General features: G+C 57.0%; 2 protein-coding genes across 4 annotated transcripts in view; one reads left to right on the top strand and one right to left on the bottom strand.

The window, feature by feature from the left end:
* Window positions 1-446: 446 nt before the first annotated feature.
* Slc9a3r2 (SLC9A3 regulator 2) lies at window positions 447-5,579 on the top strand. The gene is made up of 6 exons (XM_015490927.2): window positions 447-631; window positions 2,940-3,119; window positions 3,369-3,522; window positions 3,597-3,640; window positions 4,183-4,245; window positions 4,465-5,579. Exons 1-6 carry the CDS (start codon window positions 551-553, stop codon window positions 4,621-4,623), a joined length of 681 nt encoding a protein of 226 aa, XP_015346413.1. The 5' UTR covers window positions 447-550; the 3' UTR covers window positions 4,624-5,579.
* Window positions 5,580-6,221: 642 nt separating this feature from the next.
* Nthl1 (nth like DNA glycosylase 1) overlaps window positions 6,222-13,366 on the bottom strand; it is a 7,624-nt gene continuing 479 nt past the window's right edge. Inside the window, exons 1-6 of one of the 3 annotated variants that reach the window (XM_015490926.2) lie at window positions 13,124-13,334; window positions 11,875-12,113; window positions 10,839-11,012; window positions 9,912-10,071; window positions 6,526-6,631; window positions 6,222-6,449 (exon numbers count right to left, since the gene is read on the bottom strand). In XM_015490926.2, coding sequence (XP_015346412.1) covers window positions 6,326-6,449; window positions 6,526-6,631; window positions 9,912-10,071; window positions 10,839-11,012; window positions 11,875-12,113; window positions 13,124-13,235 — 915 coding nt within the window. In that variant the 5' untranslated portion in view covers window positions 13,236-13,334 and the 3' untranslated portion in view covers window positions 6,222-6,325. Of the gene's footprint in view, window positions 6,450-6,525; window positions 6,632-9,911; window positions 10,072-10,838; window positions 11,013-11,874; window positions 12,114-13,123; window positions 13,335-13,366 lie in introns of those variants that run through there. The other 2 variants (XM_015490924.2, XM_048789372.1) reach the window with 2 other exon arrangements.

Below are 13,366 nucleotides of genomic sequence, written 5' to 3'. Positions count from 1 at the left end.
GCTAGTGGTGCCAGGGCCAGGGAGGCAGTGACAGACCCTGGCCCTCTGCCTCCTCATCCCCAGCCATGCCCCAGTGCCCTCTTTGGAGGACTTTGATGGCAGACCTTGTGAGGATAACTGGGTCTTGCAGGTGGCTGCAAGGTGCAGGATGTAGTACCTATAAGAGAGCTTCTGGGCTCCTTGGGTCCTGCTGCTGTCTCTGCTCCTGTGAGGCAGAGCTGGACTGTCTTCTGTCCCCCTCCCTTGCATCTCTGCCTCCCCATCCCTGGGTCCTGGAGCAGGGCAGGGCTGTCCAGCAGCTTCCTTCCTTCCCTTCTTGGGACGGAAACACAGCCGGGTGAGGGAGCGCCGGGCTGGAGCCTTGGCAGGGGAGGGGGCTTGGTTACCACCCCATTCCCCAAAGTGACTCAGCCCCCATGTCCCCACCCATCCCTTGGGAACCTGGGCCGCAGCAGGAGGTAGATAAGTGGGGTGGCAGCCTGGGCTGGCTGCAGAGCTCAGGCCACTCCGGGCCAGATGCCGGCTGCCTGCCACTCCTGTTGTGCCTCTCATGGCCCGCTCCGGGAATGCCACACCACCCGCCCGGGCCCCAGGAGCCCCTCCACAGAGCCCACCCTGGGAGCTTGTGCAGGTCAGGTGGGGTAGGGGCAGGGCTGGGCTGTGAAGACCCCAGGTGATGGAAAGGGGACTTGGGGACCTTGTGTAAGTAGGCTGAACCTTAAGCAATAATGGGGGCCTTTCTCTGCCAGGATTGGTGAGTCATCATCGAGGGGGGGCACAGCCTGGCTCCCAGGGTACCCCCATGTCAGTCTCTTTGTCTGGTCACAGGGTTAGTGGGGGGACCAGTGTTTGACAAGTCCCGGTTTGCCTAGCTCTGTGGTCATCAGGCTTGGAGCCCGTGGGAGCCAGAGGGCCTGGCGGGAGGGAGGCGGCAGGAAGCGTGCAGGAGCCAGGGCAGGGAGGAATGTTAGCAATGCACCCCTCCCACTTCTCTTGGCCCCCCACACTTGCTTACTCTGTAGCTACCCCCCTCCACCCTGCGGGCTGCCAGCTGGGGCCCCCTGAATGCAGTCTTTCTACTTGAGGGTCTGGTGCCAAGACTGATGCCTCTTGAACCTGCTTCTAATGAGAGGAATTTAGGTTAATGTTAGAAGGAACCTCTTGGCCTGAACAGTGAGGCTGATGTTCTGGAGTGAGGCAGGGGGATGGCCAGAATGGCCCTGAGAACACGGATGTGGCCTCATGGCCCCAGATACCCGGCCAAATCCTGCTTCCTGTTTGGGGGCCTTGAGAGACCCCGCCCTGCAGGCCACTGCGGAGGCCGTGGGAAGAGGCTGCAGGGGCCAACACCATGGGCCCTGCATTTGTCTGTGTGTTCATGAAGCGGATTTATGAGTGTGAGATTGGGTGTGATGGGCCTGCATCCTGAGTTCCCATTCCACACACAGCCATGTCACACTTCCATGGTCTGCCTGCTCTGCCCTCCTTTGCACCCTGGCCTACTGGCTGCTCCAGATTGCGCTCTGACAGAGTCCCTGAGGGGCACTTCTGTGGGGAAGTGTCAAGGTCCTGACTCAGAGCTCCATACCTGTACCTTTGGATGTGTCTGGGAGAGAGGATGAGTCTAGGTGGTGGGGTCCTGGAGATTAAGAGGTCTCACATCCCTGAATTCAGTCCATGTTGCCCAGATGGGGGACTGAGGAGCAGGTGGTGGCCATACAGTGAGGATTCAGAGGGTGGGCAGGGGATCCAGACAAGGGGTTTGGCCAGACTTTGGGGCCAGGGAAGGGATCCTGAGTGGGTGTAGGCTGGGCAGGAGGAGGGTGTTCAGAAGAGGGAAGACAGCATCTTACTCAGAGACAGACACTCCCACAGTGGGAAGCTGCCCAGACAGACGTTCCCAGTCAGACTTGGGGTTCAGTATGAGCTCTAAGGCTGGGCAACTGGAGTGGTCAGGGATGGTCTGGGCTTCAGTGGAACAAGTACCTAAGCCTTAGAGACCTTCCTTGTAATCTGAGGGGCACTCCCTTCATTTTGCAACCAGCCCTAGTCTGTTCCACGGTCCCTAGCATGCTGGAAGGTGGAAGGTGGGGGAAAGACCCTGGTGAGCACCCTCTGGCCACCACACTCTCACCTGAACAAGTCCTCAGAAACCCGAGCTGCTACCCGCCCACTCATCCCGGCCACCTGCCATGTGTAACTGAGCACCCACAGCCGCTGGCCATTTAGTGCTACAGTCACTGCCCTGGCCCCTGCCTGGGTCTGGGTGGGGGGTTATTGGATTGGCCCCTGCCTGCATAGCCCCTGAGCCCTACTGCAGGATGCCAGAGGTAAAGTGAGCGGGGGTTCCCTGTGTGTATCCTGAGTGCTTCTGTATCACTGGCAGGGAGGCAGGCCCTGGACCTCACCTCCTGCCCCAGCCCCTTCTTCCCGGGCTCTTGTTGGGGGCGGGGGCAGTTGGGGGAGCTCCAGTTTGTGCTGGAATGTGAAAACAAACAGCATCACAGCCACAGCCACCGCAACCAGCCTCTCAGAGGTCAGGGAAGAAAAAGCAGCTTTCCAGGCTTGGGGGCAGGGAGGGAGCCAGGCGAGGACTGTGGGCACAGACATCCCATCCCACAGGCCTCTTCCTCCAACCCCAGTCAGTGTGCAGGGCTGCCTCAGGATGATGGATTTTCCCAAGGACTTGGCAAGGCAGATCTGCCATCAGAAGTCTTCACGTTTGGAAGCTTTAATTTCGCCCAAGATCTCTTAGCTAGAGTTCAGTCAAAGGCAGAGTGAATCACTGAGGCACATGGAATGTTGTCACTGAGCTCTGGGGCTTGCCATGGGGGCATGATGCTGAGTTCAGGACTTGACAGTGGGCAGGATCCAGTGGGCATTTATGGGGGCTGAGAGGTTGGGGCCAGAGCCTGATCCTGTGCGCTGTGTGCCCGCAGGATATCAATGGGGCCCCCAGAGAGCTGCGCCCTCGGCTCTGCCACCTGCGAAAGGGACCCCAGGGCTATGGGTTTAACCTGCACAGTGACAAGTCCCGGCCTGGTCAATACATTCGCTCTGTGGACCCAGGCTCACCTGCTGCCCACTCTGGCCTCCATGCCCAGGACCGGCTCATTGAGGTACCATGCCTGAGGCTTCAGTGTGTTTCTGAGTGCCCTTGTCCTTGTATGTCTGCATGTCCCTGTGTGTGTGTGTCCCTGCCTGGACCCTAAGTCCTTGCAGGAGTAGGGGAGACACTGGGAACCTGAGCTGGCACTCCTCTTGCTGGCTCCGCTGGTGGTGGCTTTGATGAATATTTGATGGCACACTTGGCTGGGTGTGGGGCTGGCAGGGCCCCTCAGGCCATGCTGACCCTGTCACGGTGGCAGGTGAACGGGCAGAATGTGGAAGGGCTGCGCCATGCTGAGGTTGTTGCCCGCATCAAGGCACGGGAGGATGAGGCCCGGCTACTGGTGGTGGACCCTGAGACGGATGAACACTTCAAGCGTCTGCGGGTCACACCCACTGAGGAGCATGTGGAAGGTGGGCCTCTGCCCTGGGGTGCAGGGTGTGGTCAGTGTGGGGACAGACAAGCCACTGACATGCTATCCCCACAGGTCCACTGCCATCACCAGTCACCAACGGGACCAGCCCTGCCCAGGTGAGAGGGTGGGTCCAGGCAACCACAGTGGTATCTCTGGGGCCCCAGGCCTGATGGAGGCCCTCTCCCCTGGAGATCTCTGCCCTAGAATAGGTGTGGTTGAGACCCAAGTCTGGCTCAGGCACTCCAGCTTTAATGCGCACTGAGGATCCCTTCTTGGGTCAGCGCCATGCCCTGGTCACATAAAGAGTGCTGGCAGGTGGGTACCTGTGGTCCAGGGCCACTGTCCTCTGTGTTCCCTCTCCCTGCACTACCTAGCTACTGAGTCATCCCTCAGTTCCCATTTCCTGGGAAGGTGGTCCTGGCTTCACCCCCGGTGACACTTGTGGAGCTGATTCCCACACCACAGCTACCCTTCCCACATAGTGGCTACCTGCCTGTTCATAGCTGGGGTACCCAGCACTCTGCCCAGTGGTAGAGATGTGCTGTTTCTACCAAAAGAGGAACAGATGCAGCTGTGGTGTGTGTGCAAAGTGTGCACAAGCATGTGTGTGGCTCCCTGGGTGGGGTCCTTGAGGCCATGATTGCCCTTGGTTTCCCAGCTCAATGGTGGCTCAGTATGCTCATCTCGAAGCGACCTGCCAGGCTCGGACAAGGACACTGAGGTAACTCTGTTACCACGCTCACACAATGGGGTGCCAGAGGCCTTGCGGGTGGGTGTCTGTGGAGATATCGGCTTGGGCAGTGGGGCCACCACCTTCAGGAAGGCCTGCTGAGACTGCTGCCCCACCCTACCAAGCAGCCTTTGGCTTGAGCTCCCTGGGAAGACTGCCCAACTGTGGCACCAGCCTAGGGCTTACTGTTGGCACCCTGCCCACCCTCAGGACGGCAGTGCCTGGAAGCGGGACCCCTTCCAAGAGAGTGGCCTCCACCTGAGCCCTACAGCAGCTGAGGCCAAGGAGAAGGCTCGAGCCACACGTGTCAACAAGCGGGCACCACAAATGGACTGGAACCGGAAACGTGAGATCTTCAGCAACTTCTGAGCCCCCTCCTGCCTATTTGGCCCCTGGGCCTCAGGCCCCATCCAGAGCTCCCCAGGCCTCAGTGGACTGGAGGGTGGTCTCACCACCTCCAGAAACCAACCTGTGCCCCAGTGAGTCCCTTCCTGCCCACTCCCCACCAGGTGCTGGGTCCTGCTGCAGCAATATGGGGGAAAGACAGACAGTGAGAGAGAGAGGGCAGAGTGTTCGTGGCTGAGGGCCTTTGCTGTCCTGCCCCGGGGCCTGCTGACTGGAAGGAACTCATGTTTTTGCTTTTTTTCCAAAAAGATTTCCAGCTCCACACATGTTTCCACTTAATTCCAGAGTCCCCTTCCCCCGCCCCCCTTGGGACTCACTCTCTAAATAATTGCAATAAAACAAACCTTTCTCTGCAAAACATTTCCTCCCCACCCCCTCAGCAGCACCATCCTGCGTGGGAGCCCAGGGACTTCTAGGGGACAGAGAGTCAGGGGCTTCCAGGCTGTGCTTATGCTGGTTTTGGGGAAAGACTGGGGAGCAGGATGTGCCTATAGGCGCTGCCTGTTCTGCCTCAACCCTACCCTCCCTTGAGTGGGGTAAGTCAATAGGCCAGGCCCCCCACCCAGCCATCCCTGCATTGTCCCATCCCACCAGGAGTGTGGAGTGCAGGGCCTGGGCTAAGGGGCCCGAGGATAGAGGCCCCATGCCCCCAGGAGGGTGGCAGGGTGGCCTCTGGACAGGTCCCTCTTCCTGTACCACAACTCCCAGGCCTGGGGAATTATGGGCACGCAAGAGCTGCTCCTAGGAAGGACCCTGGGCTTCTGGGCTGGGCCCCAACCTGGTGCCCACTCCCAGGGACATCCTGTCCACTCTGCCCTTTCCTTGGTGCCCTGGACCCCTGAACCAACTGACCAGCCCCGCTCTTTGCCTTGTAAGCCATAGCGCACGTGCGCCCTCAGAATAAACAGGACTTGCCTCGATTCCGTGTCTTTCCTCAGTCTTCGGTTGTGGGGTGGAGGAGTGAGGCCCATTCTAGGGGACTAAGAGGCCAAGGCTGCTGCTGAGTTCCTGCTCCCACTTGGGGCCTCCATACCTCTAGGACCTCTCTCAATTCCTGTGGCACATTCTGGGCCCATGCCCCCCCCACACACACACACCTGGCAAGGACCAGATTCCCTTACCCTCCTATTAGGACATCTGGGCTTGCGATATTCCACGGATTCCCCTTTGCCTTGCACAGGTCCCTCCACCTCCAGCAGGTACACACAGGTCAAGCCTTGGGCTCTGGGCTCAGGTGGCTCTGTGTGGTGGGGACCTTGCAGAGGCTCCCAGGGAACACCTGTTTCAGGAGCAGGCGGAGTCTGGGTAGAGAGGCCTGCAGCCCACGGGTGAAGGAATGTGCAGGCCACAAGGACACCTCCCCAGTGGCTTCCCAGCAGCTGACTACAGCTGGCATTTACCACTTCCTACCTCCTGGGTTCATGTTTGCTACTCTCCCTGCCCCCACTAAGTACAAAGCATGGCTTCCCAGGAAACCCTGCTTCAGACACGCATATGTATGCATACACACGTTCTTTGGCTTGCTCTTATACCTTAGGGACAGAAGTCAGCCAGACCCCAACTGCAAATACCTCCCCTCTTTATTTCATAGGCTGCACCCCACACCCCCGAGCAAGATAACAAGGCACTTCACAGATAGAAGCCAAAGCAACACAGCCCACAGCCCTCAGAGGCCCTGGGCAGTGGGGCACAGGGCCTGGTTGAGACAGGCCTGGCAGCGAGGGTGGACAGGCAGACAGGTCTGCTGGCCAAAACCCACCAAGAGCCCATTGATCTCGCTCCACAGCTCCCTGTGGGGATAGAAGCTGGGTTAGCAAAGAGGGAGAGAGACAAGGCCCTGCCTACAGGGACCCCACCCTGCCTTACCTGGGCAGCCACTCTTCCAGGGCGGCTCGGGTTGCCTCTGGGGACTTGGTCGGCCTCTGGGTCCATCTCAGTCGGTTGGCGATTCTGTGCACATGTGTATCCACTGCTACTTGGAAATGGGTGGGGTAAACAGGGTCACACTCTGCCAGATGGACGGCGCCCCTTGTCCCTCCCCATATCCTTGAAGGCATCTTTTGGCTGAGCCCCCAGGCCTCCAAGCAGTGGGGGGGGGGACTACAGAACCCTGGCTTCAGGTATGAGAGCAGCTGCTGCATCTTGGCTGCCAAGCTGGACCTGGAGTTCTCTGGAAGAGTGTGGGCAATTCCTTCAGGCATCCTTTCCATCACTGGGAGTGCCTAGGTGTTCTCTGCTTGGGGCTGACCCATTCCCACCAATTCTGGTGCAGCTGGGAAGGTGGAACGGTATCTGCTTTGGGCTATGTATCACCCCAAAATGGTAACAGCTAGCTGGGGGTCAGACTCTGCACCAAAAGATCTACCAGTCTCAGCTCAGTAAATCTTTACAAGGCAAAGCTGAGGCTGGGCAGGGTTCTTACTCTGAAGTGCTCTCTAAGGTTGTAGCTCAGTGGTAGAGGCATGCTTAACATGCAGGAGACCCTAGCACACTAAATAAAACAAAGAAACAAACACAAACTGTGTGTACTCTTAGCCTGCAGCCTCACCAGGACCAAGGGCTGACCCAGGAAAGGCCCTGCCTTTCCGCCTCTGCTTTATCTCCCTGTACAGGCACTGGCTGCAGGCACCAGGTGGCGTGGCAGTGGCTTGGCTTGGTAGGCTGGCCTGAGGTCACTGCTGTAGAGCCAGCACCTGCCACTACATCCGTCAATGACAGAACAGGGAAGGCAGCCCGGTCTACTGCAGCTGCAGTCCACCTGGGCTTCAGCCCCTGCTCCTGTCAGCTGGCCACTGCAGGGGCTCAGCCCAGCTCCAGGTCTCCACCCAGCTACCCTGGCAGCAGTAGCCATGGCCCTGCTTCTCCAGGGCTTTGCCAGTGAAAGGCAATCCCTGCACCTGCTCCCTTGCCTTACTGCTAACTGCCTGGGGGGCAGGCAGAGCAAAAAGGCTAAGGGCTCCCGTCCTGGGGTTTCCTCCTCTGTAAGAGAGGTGACCATGCTCCTTAGGACACGGCATGCAAGTCTTTGGTGTATCTGTGTGATTAAGGAGGGCTACTGCTTTACCAGCTTTGAGTCAAAGCTCAGAGAGGCCAAGTACTTGACCTGAGATTGCTCAGGTGGGAGAGGCACAACTAGAACCTGCTCCTGGACCCCATGGCTCTGGCTTTTCATTTTAAAATTATTTTATTTTTTACAGTGCTGGGAATTGAACCCAGGGGTGCATTATCACTGAGCTACATCCCCAGCTCTTTTGATAGGATCTTGCTAAGATGCCCAGGCTGGCCTTGAAGTTGTGATCCTCTCCCCTCAGCCTCCTGAGGGTTACAGGTTTACATCACACTGCACCTGGCTCCCAGCCTTTAAAAATTCTGAGACAGGAGGGGCTGGGGATATAGCTCAGCTGGTAGAGTGCTTGCCTCGTATACAGAATGCCCTAAATTCAATCTCTAGCACCGCATACACCAAAAATATATATTGAAGGCTGGGGATATAGCTCAGTTGGTAGAGTGCTTGCCTTACATGTACAAGGCGCTAGGTTCAATCTCCAGCACTACAAAAAAAAAAAAAAAAAAAAAAAAGGAAAAGAAAAAGAAAAGTTTTGGGTTGGGGTTGTGGCTCAGTGGTAGAGTGCTTGCCTAGCATGCACAAGGCACTGGTTTCAATCCTCAGCACCACATAAATGTAAAATAAAGATATTGTATCCACCTAAAGCTTAAGAATAAATATTAGAAAAAAAATTGAGACAGGGTCTCACTAACTTGTTCAGGTTGGCCTTGAATTTGAATTTGCAATCCTATTACTTCAGTCTCTCAAGTAGCCAGGATCACAGGTATGTACCACTAAGCCTGGCTGGCTCTGGCTTTTTAACTGCCTCCCCTAAAAGGCAGGTCAGGTCTTCCTGCAGGGAGGGTGGCATTCTGACACTCCTGTTGTCTGCTGTTCCAAAGCAGTCCCTGTCTGGGCCATGGGCAGAGGCCCTTCCCCCATCTAAGTGCCCAACTACAATGCACTACTCCTAGGACACGGGCAGCTGAGGACAGTGCCCAGATAAGCTCAAGTATCTGGTGAGAGGTGGCAGTGGCACTGGGAGTTGAGGTAGGGGTGGGGACAGCCGCACTCCCGCCCAGGCCTGGTTCTTCCAGGGGTTGCTGATCTCCAGCCTCACCAGGTGGTAATCAGCTCCCAACCAAAGCTCTGGGCCCCTAGCTACCCTCTTACTCTCCAGGGAGTGCTGGGAGACATTGTCAGCTCAGATACCTGCCAGAGGATATTCCTCTGGGCTGGATAGGAATTCCAGAGAAGCCTGGGGTCAGGGGTATACAGAAAGGGTGGGTCAAACCCTGGTTTCTGGGCAGGTTGGCCCCGTTATTATGCAGCTGCAGGAGTCCCAACTCCCTGGGCAAAGCTTCAAGAAGAAAGCAGCCCATGCTGGGCACAGTGGCATATGCCTATAATCCCAGCAGCTCAGGAGGTTGAGGCAGGAGGATCACAAATTCAAAGACCCCATCAGCAATCCCTGATATCAAAAAAAGGAGAAGAAAAAGAAGAAACCAGCTCTGGGGTGGTGGTTAGGGTCCATCTTGGCGCCCCAGGGAGTTCTGTCTTCACCTAGCTACACAGAGGACCCTTCAGTGCCAGGAGGCAACACCCAGGAAGCCCCCCCCCCCCAGTCCATCTCCAATCCCAGGAGACAGCCAGCCATTCTTCCTGAGCCCCACTGCCTCCTCAAACTCCCTACTTGGCCATCTCACTCCTGAGCTTCCCTGTCCTGGCCTCTCTCACCTCATAGCTTTGGAGACACAGTTCCTTCTGTCTGGAATGTGCTTCCTTCTCTTGGCCTGGCTTATCCTGCCTTACCCAAAGCTCTCAGCTGCCATCTTCCCAGGACATCTTCTTAGATGCTCCCAGCCCAGGTCAGCTTCCACAGCAAATGCCATGCCCCAGGAGTGCTGCCACCACAGGTGAGGCTTTCCTTGCCCACTGTCCCTAGTGTGTACCATGGGCCTGTGGCTATTTCCAAGGGCCCCTTACAGAGTCCAGCACACAGTAGGTGCTCAGTAAATGTGAGTTCCTACCATGAATACCCACTGCTGGGTGGTGCTGGGTGGCTTAGCACAGCAAACACCTTTCTGACCCTTTGGGTTTAGTCCTGGATGAGAAGGCTAGAGCTCACATGGATTGATGTGGGGAGCCCAATAGCAGCCAGCCAACCTAGAGCTGGCCCCTCCCTCTTTGTGGCCACGCCACTCACCTATGCCTGATATGGTGCCCCAGGCCACAGCCATAGCCAAGTGTGCCATCTTGGGCCCAACACCTGGCAGTGCTACCAGCTCTGCCACAGAGGCTGGGATGTCCCCATCATAGTGCTGCTGCAGGATGGCGCTGGTCTGCTTGATGAATTTTACCTTGCTCTGAAAGATGGCAGGGAAGGATCAGCCCTGGGGGTATGTGCAGCCTGAATCGGGAGGACAAGACCCTGGGGAGACCCGCAAGTGCCCAGAGCTGCCTGTCACCTGCCCAGGACCCATGTAGAGGCACCTGCTCCCCACCTCCAGGTGGGAAGGAGCCAAGGGCAGTAGCAGGTAGGCCCAAGGCAATCCTAGCCCCTACCTCCCACCACAGGCCAATGATATATGTGTGTGGTCCAGCTTGTGTCCCTCTGCCTTGGCACTCCCTTTAGAGGCCTGGCCAGGCTGAGCAGGCCAGTTATTTCCAGGAGCTGGGCTTGGTAGCACCTGGGTCGTTAGGAAGGAGAGCTAGTGCCTGGGGCTCCCCCACCAGCTGTCAGGCCAGCTGGGTGGTTCCCATCCTGAGTAGAGAGGGCTATTTAAAACCTGTCTGACAGACTGCAGCCCACGCCAGTGCCAAAGGGAAGCAGCTCCACCCACCCACCACCCAGTGTTCTGTGGGGTGGGGGAGGGTCTCTTTGGAGATCTGGAGAGGGGGGTGATTCACTCAGGGAGACTTAGAGTAAACAAAAGAGAAGGCGAGGAAGGGCAGGGTAGGCAGCTGGGTGGGGAGGTAGAGGAAGGAAGCGGGGGCAAACAGGAAAGGCCAAGGAGCCCCAGGGACAAGTCACCAGCCCCATGGTCCAGCCCCCCCCACCCAGCAAGTCTGTGGCTTAAGGGGCTCTTGTGGCCAGTGTCACCAGGCCCCTTTTGCCCTAGTCTGGGCTCACCCTCCAGAAGCCCACAGGGTAGATGAGCTCGCCCAGTGTGCTATCATCTGTCTGCAGTATGCTGTCCACTGTGAGGCCCCGGGCCCGCAGCCGCTGCATGGCACCTGCAGTCACCTGGTCTTTGGTTTGGCTGGAGAGCATTAGCGACAACAGCACCTGGTACCTCCGCACCTGCTTGTGAAATGACAGGGACAGGGGTAGTGGAAGGTCATGGGAACACCCCAGAGGCCAGGCCCTACCAAGTCCTCTACCCACCTTTACTTGTTACAGGGTATATGTGATACCTATCTTGTTACCTATAGCACGGGGAGAATAACTATCTGCCTGGTAGGGCCAGTGTGAAGACCAAATAAATTATCAAATTATCAACGTAGTTAGAATTATATCAGGTGGATGGTCATTACTCAAGAATGACCAACTATGATCATTACTTTTTTTTTTTACATTTATTTTTCAGTTTTCGGTGGACACAACATCTTTATTTTATTTTATGTGGTGCTGAGGATCGAACCCAGTGCCCCGCGTATGCCAGGCGAGCATGCTACCACTTGAGCCACATCCCCAGCCCTATGATCATTATTGTTATTGCTTTGTTGAGAGCAACACTATCCATCTTATAATTAAGCAAACAAGATCAGAGATTCAAGTACCAAAGTCCCTAGGCAGCAGAGTAGGGATAGGAACTCCAGCTGGGCTAAGGCCCCAGGCACCAGGCCAGTGAAATACAGGGAACTTTCCCTCTCTCACATCACCATGCACCCCTGTGAATCAGCACTGTGCCCAGCAGAAAGCAGAGCACAAGGCCCCAAGCCACAGGTATCTCTGACTAGCTGAGTGGCCACAATGAAGCAGGTGATGCTGCCCTATGCTCTGGGTTACCAGCTAGTACATTACCCAGGGAGCTTCCTGCAAGGGAGGGTAACAGCCAAGAGCTGCCAGATCTCAGGCTGTCCCCTGCCAGAGGTGTGAGAGGAAACAAGAATGTTCTTTGCTTAGAAGAGAGGGGAGTCACTGAGTAGATGAGTCCCCTGCCTACCTTTGGAGGAGCGCTGGGGTCATAGCAATGCTCAGCCCCTAGCTGGTCCACAGGTGCATCCTTCTTGCTTCTCATGGTGCGGATGTTGGCTAGCTGCTGCTGCCATCGCTGGGGTTCCCAGGTAGAAACTTTGAGGGGCTCAGCTCCCTCATCTTTCTCACCATCCAAGGCCTCATAAGCCACATGCAGCCTCTGTGTCTTCTGCTGACACTTCCCAGGCCTGTGTTTTTTTCTTCCTTCTGCAAAAAGTGTCACTCAGTTCCTTGTGCAGAGGCCACAGGTGACGATACCTTAAGGGAGCTGCCTATCTGCTGACTCCCTCCTCCTCTAAGACAGTGAGGGTGCTCTGCCCTCTGCAGGCAGGGCACCACAGCCTAACAGTGCACACACATTAGCACAACAGGAACAGCCTTTACCCTGATAACCACAGCATGTCTTTTTTCTTTTGGTGGCACAGGGGATGGAACCCAGGGTCTCATGCATTACAGGCAAGCTCTCTACCACTGAGCCGCATCCCTAGACTCCAACAATGTCTTCTAAGCTACATCCAAGAGAGCTTTCTAACGCCCAAATTGGAATGGTGTCACTCCCTTTTGGAACTCCTTTGCACTCGTGCTGAACTCAAAAGCTCCACCAACCTGGCAGGCATCTTACCCTTCCTGCTCCCACAGCACAAGTTCCCCCTGCATGCCTCTGCTCCAAAGGGTCTCCTTGCCTGGACTACCCCTGTTGCCTGTGTCCTACTCTGGCCAATTCTGCAGAAGTCCCAGCGGGAGAAACCCAGGGGTCTATTAGTCTCGCTGAGTCCCCTGCTTGTCACATAGTAGGTCCTTAATGGCTACAGGACAAATGCCACACTCTTTCCTGTTTCCTCTGAGTCACCGTCCAGCTGGGGGACAACACTTCTGGCTAGGTGTGTTCTTGGCACCTAGCCTGATTGAGAGGAAGCACGTCGGAGCACCGGTCCGCTATGCTCTACATTCATCCACATACACGTGGAGCGTCCTTGGGAGGCAGGGCGGTGGGATGGGAACTTTCTCGTTCGGGACCAGGTTGGGAGGGGGGCGGATTCGCCCAGAACCCAGTCCTGTGGACCCCCAACCTCTGGGCAAGGGCTAAGATAGACTCGCAGGGCCACACGTGGGGTTTGCAGGCTTGGCGATGTTATGGGTGAGGGTCCCGCAGCGAGGCCCGAGATCCTAGCCTGCAGCCCTGGTCCCCTTGCCCCCTTCTCCTCCCGCGGCGCTACCTGCAGCCACTTCTCGTCTCGGGATTGACGCGGGCTCCTCCCCACCCCCGCGTGGCCTGGTTCGTGGAGAGCGACTCCGGCTGCGCGTCAGCATCCTCAACCCCGCGCTCATGCCGGACCCTGCTGACTACCCTTCCAGGGGGCTCCGCGACCCAGTCACGTGCTCGGCGCGCGCCCGGAACTACGGTTCCCGGCAAGCCCTGCGCAGGCCCGTGGAGTGTCCCCACCCCCGGAAGTGCGGGT

Source organism: Marmota marmota, unplaced genomic scaffold (assembly GCF_001458135.2).
Source record: "Marmota marmota marmota unplaced genomic scaffold, marMar, whole genome shotgun sequence".
Taxonomy (NCBI): Eukaryota; Metazoa; Chordata; class Mammalia; order Rodentia; family Sciuridae; genus Marmota; species Marmota marmota.
This window is presented reverse-complemented; position numbering and strand designations above follow the sequence as displayed.

What these genes read in the sequence shown, in the direction of transcription:
- Slc9a3r2 (XM_015490927.2), top strand. Translation starts at nt 551, where the DNA reads ATGGCCCGCTCCGGGAATGCCACACCACCCGCCCGGGCCCCAGGAGCC. An exon ending in CACCCTGGGAGCTTGTGCAG is followed by an intron (nt 632 to 2,939) that starts GTCAGGTGGGGT and finishes GTGTGCCCGCAG; the next exon opens with GATATCAATGGGGCCCCCAG. An exon ending in CCCAGGACCGGCTCATTGAG is followed by an intron (nt 3,120 to 3,368) that starts GTACCATGCCTG and finishes TCACGGTGGCAG; the next exon opens with GTGAACGGGCAGAATGTGGA.